Genomic DNA, 15299 nt, shown 5'->3' with positions numbered 1-15299 from the left:
CTCCAGCTGTCATTGAACCTTTGTGGGTCTTAAGGGCTGGTGGAGGCCCTGTTCCAGACTATCCTGCATGTCATGCCATTGCTCCACAGGCTTTCTCTTAGCTCAGATTCACTGTCTTGATGGGGTATCTGAAACTTGCTTGCCTTGTTGGAGAGATCTTAAAAAGAGCTTCGTTTACACACAGCCTTCAGGCAAAATGGCTTTTAAATGTTATTTTCTGTATGAATTAGGGAAGTGTTTTATGTTGTAAGTCCTGGGAGACAGTAGTTGTCTCTACTGACCTCAAGTATCATTTCCAACTCACCTCCCATTACCTCAAGGGACTTGCTGCCAGTACCACCTTCAGGAAAGTTTTTCTGTTTTCTACTGTGCCACTGAGTTCTCTGGGAGTTTGAGCCCTGTGGTGCTGTATTCTCATGAGTCTATAAGATCATTGTGGGAGTTTGGGTGCCATGCGGTTCAAACTCTGAGGACTGAGCAGCAACATTGCTGAAACCGAAATTCAGTTGGCCTGTTTTTCCGCTTCTGATATTATGTAATATTGCGGACTGCTAGGAATAGTATTGACATTCAGGTGGCTCTCTGTGAATAAAGGTTTCCCACCCCTTACTTTTAGGAATGGGGACAGGGGACATGGGCCTAGACATGGATATAGTGGTGGAGGCTGACTAGTGGGAGAGGTGGTTAGGATTTCAGACTGGTTGGGATGCAGAACTGCCAAGCTGCTTAGCTCCAGATGGGAGATTTTAGGTCAGTTAGAGTTGTCAGAAATTCATATCTTGATACATTATGAGATCTGAAAGTGCTGATTTCAACAGGTAGAATCAAGGATTACAAGTACCACACTACTTTGGGATGTAATTTTAAAAGAACAGAACTGGCCAATAGGTCATTGTCCTGGAGCTTGGTAAGTTGACAGCTCTGTTGATGGGGTTGGGAGAGAAGTATTGTGGGAATAGCATGCAAGGAGAGACAGTTTGAGACAGAAGAGGGTTGGGTGAGGATGGGCTGAAAGGAGAAAAGAGTGTCTGTAGGGGAGCAGATTTTAAAGGACTCGTGTAACTAAAACAAAAAGAAAGTTCCTGAGTAGTTGGGCCAGCTGCGTCATTGGAGGGGACCCTTCTCTTGCCCAGGCACCAGCCTCTATCTGGTGCCAGTTTCTGGCTGTCACTTTGATTTTCTTTGGCAACTTGGACCTCGCTTGAAAAGTGGTAGTGATCATTAATGTCAGGTATTGTGTGCCTCAGGTGAAGGTTTGTTCCTTCTCTGGCAGCATTTTAAGCCTCAGCTGAACTTGTCACAAAATGATATACATGCATCAGGGATTAAAGGGCAGCTGTCTAAATGAAACCCTGAAACTAGTGAAAGTAATGTAGTAAAATTGTTTTTCTTCTGATGTTATGTAGTACTGTATTTTAGACTAGGGGAACATTTCAACTTACTGAAAACTGGTGAAATTAAACTGCTTCTTTAAGAGAACAATGACTGGCAATACAGGCGGTCATCTACCTTTAAGACACTTCCAAAAATGTAATGAACTGTGCTGAAACTTGGCAAAAGAGAACAACTAGTAAAAAAAACATAAACAAATTTGAAAATGGTCCAGATTGGACTTGGGGGTTCCAGAGAAATAAGCATCCCCACCCCCAAAAGAAAAGAATTGGTCTAATCCATTTCTATAGGAGAAAGAGTTCCATCTTTTGTAGCATAGATAAATAATTACATACAGTAAAATATAGCAGTTAAGGAATTCATCCTGTCAAACTGCCTATCTGTTCTGTACCTTCCCAACCCCCTAAAGTCACCGTCTACAAGTGCCCTATCCTTAAAAACTAATACCCCTGAAAACTAACACTCCACAACTGCTCCACCTTCCAAAACTAACACATCATAACTGTCTTGGCCCCCATCAAACTGCCTATAGCCCCCCAAAAGAACCCTCACAACTGCCCTAACATTCCACAAACTACTACTACTACTTAGCATTTCTATAGCGTTACAAGGGTTACGCAGCGCTGTACAAGTTAAAACATGGGGAAGGACAGTCCCTGCTCAAGAGAGCTTACTACTACCACCTCAAAAACTACCATTGTAACTGCCCTGCCCCCTACATTACCTCCTTACAACTTCCCTAACCCATCTCAAACTGCTCCAGTCCCTGAGAATTACCCCTCTCAAATGCCCTATTGCTCTGCAAACTGCCCTGCTCCAAAAATACCCTTCTGCATGTAATTGCCCCAACCTTTAAAAACTATCCTATGCAATTGCCCGTCCCCAACAATTACCCCAAGAAACTCGGCCAGAACCCCACAGACTGCTCCCTGCAACTTTACCACTATCCTACAAACTACCCCTATTAATGTTGCATCTCTCTCTGTCCCACACCCCAAATTTTCTTCCTACAACTGCCCCACCACCCTGCTAACTAGCCCACCACATAGTGCAATGTGCTAAGTAGAATCCGCACGTACACACTCTGCCCCATTGCTGTGAACACATGGATAAAAACAATTGTTTTTATATATAGTAGGATTCTGGATTATTTTGTTAGTAATAAGGTGTTGGGTCTTTAAATTGGGTCAGATTCCACCCCACCCCCCGCTCTTACAGCATTGTTCTAATGAAACATCATAACTTGAATTGTTCCAACGTGATAGATTTTCACAAAGCTTTTGTATGTTCAGTCTGGGGAATAACTTTACAGTATATCACTTACTTGTTTTGCTCTTCACTGCACAGTGCAGTAAATAGATTTGACTTAATTGATCTCACATTTTGTGAAAGCCGAAATACTGTATGATTATGTTTTATTGGACCAACATTCATTTTTCACTGTAATCTTTTAAATCTCTCCAGAGTTCTTTGTTACGTTAAAAGCTATCTCACAAACTCTTTTGCTTTCTTTAAATAATAAAGTAGTGCAATGACAACTCATTTCCTTATTTAAATAAGAGCTTTCTGTCAAGGTTTTGTTTTCGTTTTCGCCAAGATGCATATCTTATTTTTAAGTCAAAAGCAACTATTTTTTTCCTCCCTGCACCGTTCTTTAAGGTCAGTCTCTCTCTTCTGAGAAACAAACTGTCTTTTAGCAGCTTCATATATCATTACTGACAGCCTGATAACCTAAAAACAAATTCTGGTTCTGAAGTGATTCCTGCTAGCGATTCTTAGTAATGATGTATGAAGCAGATAGGAAACAGCCTGATTTCGTGAGCTGGGTTAATGCTGCAGATGGATGATTGTAAGAAAAGCTAGTTTGACTTGTAAACTAGGGACACAGGAGCTGAATGTACTTAGAGAAGCATATGACATAGGACATATTTGGGGAAAACTTGTGGGTTTTTTTCATAGGCACAGTATGGGGGGAAAAAGTCCTTTTTGTACAAAGCACTTCGACAAAATAGCATTTCATCCTAATCACCTTAAAAGGTTGTGTAGATGAAATGCTGTTCAAAAGTATATCATAGTAACGAGGTATGTGGGATCTGTGTAGTATGACAGTACAGAGTATTGTATAGCCATTGAATTTTATGTGACTTTATGAGACCATGGGAAGTATATCCAAAAAATATCATTAACCAGAATTTTGACAAGTTTAAATATTGTATTTTTTTAATTTTTATTTTATTTTTGTTACATTTGAACCCCGCGCTTTCCCACTCAGGCGGGCTCAATGCGGCTTACATATACAGGTAATTATTTGTACCTGGGGCAATGGAGGGTTAAGTGACTTTCAAATATTTTCAGACTAATTACTTTAGCAGTTTGTTTCCATCATGTTTAGTTAAATTTTTACTTATCACATGTTCTGTATGGAGCTCTGTGCCTTTCCAGTTCCAACATTACATACTGTTACAGCTTTCTAGGGTTAGCACTGTGGCCTTCTGGGTATAAATCTCACCCACCCCAGATTTAGATCTTTCTATGGGAATCTGTCACACTTATTTCCCAGATTTGCTGCTTGCTGTACCTTAGATATTTATCAAGATCTACCCATGGAGTACAATTTATCTGGAAGGGAAACCTTCCGTCCACCCCTTATTTTATGTGTCTTAGGTGGCATGATTTTCTAGTGTCAATTGTCTTCACAGACATAAAAAAAACCCTTCCAAAATCAATTGTTAAAACTCCAGTAGTCTTCAGTTCTTATGGGTCTCAAAACAAATATGACCTCATTAGGAGAGAATAAAACAAATCTTTTCTTTCAAATATAAAGTTCTATTCCACTTTCAATTATCAATCACACTGACTGAGGCCAGAATTTCACCAGAAAGGCTAGGTTTTTTTTTTTAAGTTCAAAAATTTTATTTGGATTTTATAAGATCATTAACATTACAGAAAATGTATATGTAAATGAGACATTAAAGTCAAATATAGACAGATGGCAAGAATGTGTGTAGCAACTCAAATAGTAAGGTAAGTGAAGAGCATTAACACTTATGAGAAAAATATGCAGGGAAGGATGATCCTTGAAAAAGTGACAAATGAACAAAATTGCAACTACACAAAAGAGACAAAAGAAAAACCACAAAGTGCAGACAGATCATAAACTGGTTACCAGAGATGAGGACATGTGAATATAGTCCATTAGAGGGGACCATATTTCCTTAAGCCTCTGATGGATACATTTCTCAGTGAGGATAATCTCATGTTTGTATATTAATGACAAGGAGGCCCACCACATAGGAACATTCAGATTGCTCAAAGACTTCCAATTACTGAGTACATCTTGTATGGCAGTAGCATAAGTTTGCCTTCCTCTAAAGACTAGAGTAGAGCAGAAGACCATAAAAAGGTGTTGGCATAGGACAGGGAAACTGAAATGCCCAACACTTGTTGGATTTTATCCCAAACTGAGATCCAAAATTGCTGTGTATAAGGGTAGTAGATGATCCAGAGTGCCTATCTGGTTCCGGCATGACCAGCACAAATTTGAAGGAAGAAACTTCATTCGGAACATCTGGATAAGAGAGACTCAGGTTTATTTTCAAAAGAGAAGGGCGCCCATCTTCCGACACAAATCGGGAGATGGGCGTCGTTCTCTCAGGGGCTCCCAAATCGGCATAATTGAAAGCTGATTTTGGGAGTCCTCAACTGCTTTCCGTCATCGGGACGACCAAAGTTCACGGGGGCGTGTCGGCAGATTAGCGAAGACGGGACAGGGACGTGCCTAACACATGGGCGTCCTCGGCCGATAATGGAAAAAAGAAGGGCGTCCCTGACGAGCACTTGGCCGACTTTACTTGGTCCATTTTTTTCTTGTGACCAAGCCTCAAAAAGGTGCTTGAACTGACCAGATGACCACCGGAGGGAATCGGAGATGACCTCCCCTTACTCCCCCAGTGGTCATCAACCCCTTCCTATCCTAAAAAAAACAAATTTTTTTTTTGCCAGCCTCAAATGTTATACCCAGCTCCATGACAGCAGTATGCAGGTCCCTGGAGCAGTTTTAATGGGTGCAGTGCACTTCAGGCAGGTGGACCCAGGCCCATCCCCCCCTACCTGTTACACTTGTGGTGGTAAATGTGAGGTCTTCAAAACCCACCACAAACCCACTGTACCCACATGTAGGTGAGTCCCTTCACCCCTTAGGGCTATGGTAGTGGTGTACAGTTGTGGGGAGTGGGTTTTTGGGGGGCTCAGCACCCAAGGTAAGAGAGCTATGCACCTGGGAGCAATTTGTGAAGTCCACTGCAGTGCCCCCTTGGGTGCCCGGTTGGTGTCCTGGCATATGAGGGGGACCAGTGCACTACGAATACTGGCTCCTTCGACGACCAAATGGTCGTTTCTGAGATGGAAAACAAACACGAGGATGTTATAATTTCCGCAAACTATTGAAAACCTCTCTCTTCGACAAGATATATCACAAAGATCAACATGTGTAACTGTATAATCTTTAAAACTTCCAGACTGGCTTATAATGTCTTTCTGCTTTAACACCTTCATGTATTTCACCACCATGTAACACAAAACCCTCTGTAAACCAAATGTATATTCACTTCTATTTCCAGTATCCATGATGAATTGTAAGCCACATTGAGCCTGCAAAGAGGTGGGATAATGTGGGATACAAATGCAATAAATAAATAAATAATGCCGTTGTATCGCTCCATGGTGCGACCGCATCTCGAGTATTGTGTCCAATTCTGGTCGCTGCATCTCAAAAAAGATATAAAGGAATTAGAAAAGGTGCAGAGAAGGCGACGAAAATGATAAAGGGAATAGAACGACTTCCCTATGAGGAAAGGCTGAGAAGGTTAGGGCTCTTCAGCTTGAAGAAAAGGCAGCTGAGGGGGTGATATGATAGAAGTCTACAAGATAATGAGCGGAGTAGAGCGGACAGATGTGAAGCGTTTGTTTACACTTTCAAACAACAACAAAACCAGGGCACACAAGATGAAGCTAGAATATGGTAGATTTAAAACAAACAGGAGAAAGTTTTTCTTTACTCAGCGTGTAGGTAGACTCTGGAACTCTTTGCTGGAGAATGTAGTGACAGCAGCTGGAGAATGTAGTGACAGCAGCTAGCCTTACGGAATTTAAAGGGGGTTTGGATAGATTCCTGAGGGAAAAGTTCATTGAACATTATTAATTTTGTGTGTGTGTGTGTGGGGGGGGGGGGGGGGGGGGTTGCCGGGTTCTTGAAGCCTGGATTGGCCGCTGTCAGAGACAGGATGCTAGGCTTGATGGACCCTTGGTCTTTTCCTAGTATGGCGGTACTTATGTACACCTAAGGAAAGATATAAACAGGATGAAGTTGGTCCAGAGGTCGGCTACCAAATTGGTAAGTGGTCTCATAAAACATATAGGGACAGGTTTATGAACCTCACCATGTATATGCTGGAAGAGAGGCAGGAGAGGGGATATGATAAGAGATGTTTAAACACCTCAGTGGCGTTAATGTACAGGAGGTGAGCCTTTGTCAACTCTGGATTGAGAAGGCATAGGATGAAGCTAAGAGGAAATAGGCTTAGGAGGTATCTGAGAAAATACTATTTCACGGAAAGGGTGGTGGAGGTTGTGGAGATGAGGACTGTGTTGAAATTTTAAGAAATCGTTGGTCAGGCATGTGGAATCCCTTAGGGAAAAGGAGGAGCTAGTGGTTACTGAGGAAGGGCAGACTGGATGGGCCATTTGGCCCTTATCTGTGGTCATGACTATGTTTCTATCGCATGAAGGGAATTTGGCAGGTTGTTCAGTCTGTCCTTTCAGCAACAAAAGGAGCAGTTAGCTGATAGACACCACCTTGAAGTTCCCAAATAAAAAGTAGGGGATAAAGTATGGTTGTTCTCTAAAAATGTTGGGTTAAAGAGATTCTATGCCAAGCTTGGACCTAGGAATATTGACACACTGCAGGAATTTTGGAGGCTGTTTATATATGACTTGTTACTTTGCTTGCAACATATTCCAAATATTTCACATTTAACTCTGCTCAAGCCTTTGCTCAGATCTGTGGGCTCTGTTGTTGTGGTTGGGAAACTAGAATATGTAATTCTGAAAATTGTGGATTTCCAGTACTGAAGAGGAAAAGTATACTATTTAAGGAAAGATCTTGACTGGCTATCTCTGATGTCAACACTTCCTGCCTTCTCTGGCAGTGCCATGGGTCCGCACCCCAGTAGGGTGGGATATTGTCACGTGCTAGCACCTGGAGGATTACCTTCTTACAAAGGAAGTGAGCTTTATATATTTATTTGTTGCATTTGTACCCCACATTTTCCCACCTATTTGCAGGCTCAATGTGGCTTACATAGTACTGTCAAAGGCGTTTGCCCAGTCGGTGGATTACAAATACAAAGTTGTATAGTGATCGTATGAGGTATAAGTGGAGGGTCGGAATGGATGAAGGTTGTGTGATGTCCTGTTTGATCATAGTCATGCTGTGAAGCTTTGGCTTCTGTCATTTACCATGCCTTGATGATGCAGCCTTCTCTGATTGGGTATTTGATAATGCACTTTTGCTCAATTGGTCCTCATACATATTTTAATCTGGGAACCCCCCCCCCCCCCCCCCCCACTTTGCCTTGCCCTTGGATAAGTCTCTTGTGCTAGTTCCTAGGTATCCTTTTTTTTGGTTATTCTGTTGCTGACCTTGGCTTGCCTTTTGGTTCTGATCCTCTATCTGCCCTGACCTCTATCTGTTTTCTGACCATGTTCCTGTCTGCTGATTTTGTATTATTCCTGTCTGTCAGTACTGCCCTGCTGAGTCTAACCATTCTCTGGAGCAGCTCTCTTGTGCATCATAATCCTCCTATAATTACCTTGTGACTGGAGTTTACAAGCGGGAGCACCCTGTTCTCACCAGTACCTCCTGAGGAAGCTGTGTTCATTGAAACCTAGATCCAAGTTGAGGCATGCAAAGCTAGAAGTCTGTAACGCTGTCTCTATCATTCGCAAGTTGGAAAAGAAGAGCGGCAGTGACTGTAGAAATAATGATTGGATATTGCATATGGATATTATCATGAGGTCATCAGAGTAATAAAGATAAATGACACTTGCTGCTTTCATTTTGAACTGTTTGGATTTTGGAATCAGTTCGAGTTCGATGATAGACAACAGTGACCATGTGTTTGATTTGTGGGCATGCTGTTTTTTGGAGCACTTTATTCACATAATTTTTAAATTATTAGTATGTTATTTTGAACCTGGGAAGTAGAGTATAGATAATTATGAAACCCCAAAATTGGATATAATTTAGTGATTTGATCTCATATTTTTGTGAGCAATATTTTTCCACACCATCTCTTAGATGTCTCAAAATTGTACTTGTTTTGGTGCATATTAAGGACCTATGATTTGTGTTTCTTGACCGCTGCATTGCTGAGAATGGTTGCAGAGGAGGAAGCCCTACCTATGATGCCTGAAGACATGTCAAAAAGTTATTCTGGTTAAAGTGGAGAATTTTACCAATGCTACCTTATTTTTCTTGCAGTTTTGTACTACCAGTACTGTGTGTGGGGGGCAATTCTTTACAGCCACATTCTTTGTAAATTTAATTCTTTGTGAACCCACTAGGGACAGAAAAAGTATCTGCTTATAATGTAAACTGCTTTAGTTGTACTTTTTTGGTTGTACCGCAGAAAGGCAGTATATCAAATCCATGACCCTTTACTTGGTGACAGCTTCTTTGTATAATGCTAATAACTGGGGATGCACTATTGTCATATCATTCCATAATGAGTTAGGACAGATTAGCAGGACTAATCAATGTCATACATGTTCATGGTTCATAAAGAAGAATATATATGTTTTTTTAATTGAGACTGTAAAAATGCTCTGTTGAGGGTCTGCTTTTCTTTCTAATGGAAGGAGATCTATTTTTATAGCACTACTAGACATGTGCAGCACTAGAAGATGGTGATAAGCATTTAGCTGCAATGTGTCCTTGCCATGAAGAGCTTACAAGCGGGTACCTGAGGCAGTGGAAAATAGTGACATATCCAAGATCACAAGGAATGCTGGTGGCATTCTTGAAGTTTGAGTCCTAGCTTCCTGGGATCTAAGCCCACTGCTCTAACTGCTGAGCAGCGTCCTCTCCTTTGGTGCGAACTCCCTTTGTAATGCCAATGTGTTTAGCATCCATAACAGATTAACCTTTTGCACAAGTCACTGGTAGGCATCCTGTTAATTTCATGTAGAGAAATGTAAATTTTTTTTTTGTTACATTTGTATCCCCCGCTTTCCCACTCATGGCAGGCTCAATGTGGCAGGCAATAGAGGGTTAAGTGACTTGCCCAGAGTCACAAGGAGCTGCCTATGCCGGGAATCAAACTCAGTTCCTCAGTTCCCCAGGACCAAAGTCCACCACCCTAACCACTAGGCCACTCATTCGGTTGGTTTATTAAAAAAAACAAAAAAACAACCCACTGCGGTTGGTATTCTATAAATAGTCTTACTAGGTAGCCAGTGACAGAATTAATTTCTTACGCTGAAATCTTGTGCATCTATTAACTTGACATCAAAAAGCATGAACCCTGATCCAAGGTTTGGATAGGTGAGGAAAAACACCACTGACTGCTTAAAACAAAACAGGAAAGAAAGTATATGATTATACCAGCTATTCACAGTCTCACCAGTGGAGATAGTCATTATTCAAAGTTGAGCTTATTCTGTATGGTGTCACTGAAATGCTTAGGGGGAGTTGCAGTCCCCTTCACAGTGATTTCCTTTCTCACCTAATGAGACTGTGCCTTGATTATTCCAGGCCTGCAGCAGAACTGCAATGGCATAAAAACTGAGACTGCCAATTCACCTAACATGCCCCCTTTTTTTTTTAAACAACCACTCTTTTAAAATCTGTTTTTCTTCTCCTTTCCTAGCTGTTGAAAATGGACATGTAGATGTTGTAAAGCTGTTACTCAGCCATGGAGCAAATGTTAACGGATTCCATTCTTGGTCTGGATGGACTGCTTTGCACCAGGCTTCTTTTAAGGTAGCCTATAAATTCATTATTTCATTTTCATGTAAATTGTGCATGTTACCCTTTAAAATGGCAGTCTGTACAGTTTGCCTCTTCCGCTTCTGTGATTTATGGGGGTTCAACTAGTACAGAAAAGGCAGTCTAAATGCTAATGATCATTTGAGATTTGGAAAAGTATGCTACAGAAGATATAGAGGGAGGTGAGATGCAGTGATTATTTAAGGATTAAAGGTGGTGGTGATACTAAAAAAGGAACAAATGTGCTATATTTTGTAATATGCATATTTTAGTATAAGCAACAGTTAATTTAATATGCAAACTTTAACATTCATATTTATGCATGTTTTTGAGTTAGAATAGACAAAAAGAGCACAAAGGGCCTTTAAAAACGGGAAGGAACACAGTTTTTTCATTAAAATAATCCTTTAATGGTGATTGAAGAGAGACCCGACACGGGCCGTGTTTCGGTGCTGCCGCACCTGCGTCAGGGGTCACACCAATGACAAAGGAGGCTTCAATAGACAAATTCTTTCCGAAATTTTGTATAATATGTTCCTCCTCCAGCTGTTGTTGTGCGAGTTCCGCCAATTTATTTGGAGGAGGAATATATTATACAAAATTTCGGAAAGAATTTGTCTATTGAAGCCTCCTTTGTCATTGGTGTGACCCCTGACGCAGGTGCGGCAGCACCGAAACACAGCCCGTGTTGGGTCTCTCTTCAATCAAAGTTCACCATTAAAGGATTATTTTAATGAAAAAACTGTGTTCCTTCCCGTTTTTAAAGGCCCTTTGTGCTCTTTCTTTTTGTTTGGTCTTTTTGTACTTGGTTCCCTCTCTTTGTTATACTATATTTGAGTTAGAATAGAAAATCATTAAATGGCAATTATGATTTCTAAGTTATTTCTCTTTTTATCGATTTGACTGAATGTGGAGGTTATAATTTACGCTTAGATTTACATTTCTTCTCTACTGGTTTGGATGAGATGAAGTAGGGTTTGGCCACTTGCTGCACAAGGTTTTGACACACCGAGAAAATTTGTATTCCAGGAATACACCGAGATAATGAAATTACTACTAGAGAATGAAGCGGATAAGGAATGCCAGGATGACTTTGGAATCACACCCTTGTTTATTGCTGCTCAGTATGGACGAGTGGGGAGTTTAAGAATACTTGCATCGGAAGGTAAGTTTTTCCTTCCATTGGGCTTTGTTCCTTTGCTTGCATCTAGATTTAACTTCTGAAGTTGCTTGTATGCACAGGAGTTTGTGTTGCAAGCTATAAAGTTAATAGTTTTGTATAGTTGTGAATGAAGATAGTGACTAACTGAATTATGATTTCATTTATTAAGGGATCTATTTACTAAGGTGCACTTGTGTTTTTATAGCGTGTGCTAACCGTGTAGACACCCACAGGAATATTATGGGTATCTACACGGTTAGTGTGCACGCTAAAAATGCTAACGCGCCTCTAGAGCAGCTTAGAAGATGGGGCCCTAAGTATTTATTACTTGTCACTATGTAATGTATAGCTTGCTAATTTAGCACATAATCTTAATGATCTGTCACTGAGGCAAGATTATTGGCATATTGATAGATGGAATTGTCCTCTTTTGGATGGAACTTAGACAACTTTCCACTCCTACAAGGTATTTTACATTTTCATTGATTATTAAATAATTGTAAAGATTACTGTACTTGCTATATAGGACCATGTGTTCCACTAAAGGAGGCTTTAATGTTGTTGTCCTCAATCAGAGCCAATTACGTTATATTATATTACATTACCATTCACTTATATTGTGCCTACACCAAGTCTTTCAGGCGGATTACGCAGTGCAATCCATATTACATTTTTATGCCTCTATCATTTAGCTGTGTTCCCATTTACTAGTAGTCTACAAAAGATATCACTTTTTAGTAATCTATTTGTACTATAAATCCCATCCTTACACATTTTGTGACTAAAAATGATGGCATCCCAGTGGTCTGCATTTTATAACACTGAATCACTGAGTTTCAGACTTGTTCTTTTGCCCGATTTTCTTCCCAGTTACTTGCAGAGCTCATGATTTGCACATGCTAATTCACATCTGATCATGATGGCCTGACTTTCACATAAGATTCTGTTCATTTCAGCATAGCAATCTTGTTTCACATCTGATAAACTGGACTTGTGAATAGAACTGATTCTGATATTTGCATTTGCTACTAATTGAGCTGCAATTTCAAGAATCTGTAAATAGTTGAAGTGAATTACCATTGGTGCATTAACAGTTTTGTTGATGTGACACATAGAGGTGTATTTTCAAAGCACTTAGACTTACAAAGTTCCATAGTAACCTATGGAACTTTGTAAGTGCTTTGAAAATGAGCCCCATAGTAAGGTAAAACTGCAAACATTTCTCATAACAAGGACCTTTTCTGACTAGAATTTTAATATGTTACGGAAGAGAGAAGAACAAAATGCACTAGAATTGAAAGGGCAAAATAGTCTTTATAAGAGCAATGAAGAATGTTGATCATCTCACTTTCATGTTTGGACATGTTTGTTTTATGGCAGGTGCTACTATCAATTGTCAAGCCAAGGACAAAGCCACCCCATTATTTATTGCTTCTCAAGAAGGGTATGACCAGTGCGTGGAACTATTGTTATCCAAAGGGGCAAACCCAAATCTATGCTGCAATGAGGAGGCCTGGCAGTTACCTATTCATGCAGCAGCACAGATGGGCAAAAGCAAGTAAGTTGTCTGCTCTAGAAATAATATATGGGCAAGCCAATAGTTATGGAATCAAATAACAATCCTGAATTGACTTCCTTTTCAGAAGAAAATATACTAGCTCAGAAATTGTACTAAGAATTATACTTTTTTTTTTTTGCTTTATTGTTAGCAAGAGATTGTGAGAGGAGACTGAGATGTAATTACAGTTTTGATGGCCACTGTTTTGACCTTGACCAAAATCTTGCTGCCTAAGCTCTTTAGCTGGAGAGCAGTGTATGCCGTTTCATAAGAACAAATTCAGTATAGATGAGGACCTTATTTAATTTTCTTTTTCCCAAATGCAAAATGGTCACTGCTAATAACAGAGAGAAGGGTTTACAAGTAACAAGCGATATGAACATTTAACTGTACATAGCCGAAGAGTTCAGCCAACAACTAAGCAGCATTATTTAACACGTTTTGAAAGGTGAAAGTGTGAGCACAGGGCTAGAAAGATAAAGTAGGTAAGATCTGCACTGTTTAATTCTAGAACAGACTGAATAAAACTCAAATATTACTTAAAACACATTTCATTTTTTCCTAGCATTTCAGGCCAACAAAATTTCATTTTGTTTAATTTCCTGTGCCATTTACAGGACTTCTCTCTCTCTCTCTTTATTTTGTTTTTTTTAATTTCGTGGCAATGTTGTCAATAGTTTGCTGTAGTACTTAACTGTGTGCCCCATTTGAACACTAGGGTGCCCTTTTGACAACATGGGAGGAACAATAATCTAAATTTTGGGTTGTTTAATGTTGAAAACATTTTTATATTTCATAACAAGGACTGTTTTACCAAAGACAGGCCTATGAAATCAACTCAAGACAGTCTACTTAGTACTTACAAGGACTTCCTAAATATGAAGGCCATTATTTTAGAAACAGCCACATGGAAATATCAGTGTTTAAACATGTAGATAGCCTAAACATTGTGAATACTGATTTTACAAATCTGCTACATCCATGTAGATATGCAGAGATTTCAAGGGACATGGCTTGACGGAGGACTAAAATCTACATTTGCATTCCCCATCTTTACAAAGGGATTATATATGTATGGGGAAAAAATTCCCACATCGGGATTTACATCTGATCAAAATCACATATAGGTTTTAATAGAGTGCTTGTTTTGGCCAGAGCTTTACATAAGGCATTATGGGAGTCGTTGCTCTTAACTTCATGTAGTTCATATCTACCTACAAACATAAACCAAGTGAAAATTGCAGCCTTATTAAATAATTGCGGTACTTACACGTCTAGGTTTGTGAAATGGGGTAGCTTTATGTGGAAGGAGTGCCATTTACATGTGGAATTTATGAAATTGCCACTTCCATGTGGAGGTGCCAGCACCTGCACGTGGAAGCTGATGGGTCCATGCCATAGGCGGTATGCCACTCTGGAAACTGCTTGCTACTTGGGAACTTTAGAATAAATCACACCATCTTAGGCTCTCAGATATTATTACCTAAATGTGAAGGCTTGTCTACTTGGAGAAAACCATTACAGATAAGTAACTTTCCTTTACCCTTCAACCTTATCACCAATATGACCAATTTTATTGGTTTCCTTTTCTCACAAAGTCTATGCAAAGATAGGAGAGGCATTTTTTGTGACAAGAGCTAAATCACTTTATAGGGTAGTTAGAGGTTTTATCATGCATAGTATTATAATAATTGCAACGCTTCTTGAGTGCATGTTGGACATACATAGTGGGTGCAAATACTGATGGGAAGGCACAGAAAGAAAATATACCCTCCTGAATGTTTCCAATAATCAAATTTAGTTATATTAAATCCCCCATATATACACTTAAATTTCAGTGCAGTGATTTTGCTAATTGGTCCGCTGAAACAGTCGTGCAGAGGGACACAATTTCACCATTAGGCGTTCTTTTCTTTACTGCTCAAAATGGGAAAAACATGGGATTACTTAGGAGTGGGAGGTTTGGGGATGGGGGGAGAAGCTTATTGAATCTGTGTTGGTCATTTTCTAGCAGGCTAAGGATAAAATCCACCTTCCAGACTGAGATATGATTCTTATAAGTTAAACATTTTATCATATGGTTCACATTAGAGAATTTGAATTATGACCAGTTTCATCCCTTGAGAGAAGTCTGTTGATCC

The 15299-nt window shown here is 39.9% G+C and overlaps 1 protein-coding gene across 3 annotated transcripts in view; it reads left to right on the top strand.

Moving 5' to 3' along the window:
* The window catches only part of ASB3 (ankyrin repeat and SOCS box containing 3), a 129273-nt gene that overhangs the window by 37152 nt on the left and 76822 nt on the right, over positions 1-15299 (top strand). For all 3 annotated transcript variants that reach the window (XM_030194619.1, XM_030194620.1, XM_030194621.1), the window contains exons 4-6: positions 10320-10432; positions 11468-11603; positions 12981-13158. In XM_030194619.1, the coding sequence (XP_030050479.1) occupies positions 10320-10432; positions 11468-11603; positions 12981-13158 (427 nt within the window). The remainder of the gene's footprint in view (positions 1-10319; positions 10433-11467; positions 11604-12980; positions 13159-15299) is intronic.

The sequence above is a fragment of the Microcaecilia unicolor genome, chromosome 3, assembly GCF_901765095.1.
Source record: "Microcaecilia unicolor chromosome 3, aMicUni1.1, whole genome shotgun sequence".
In the NCBI taxonomy this organism is placed as follows: domain Eukaryota; kingdom Metazoa; phylum Chordata; class Amphibia; order Gymnophiona; family Siphonopidae; genus Microcaecilia; species Microcaecilia unicolor.
This window is presented reverse-complemented; position numbering and strand designations above follow the sequence as displayed.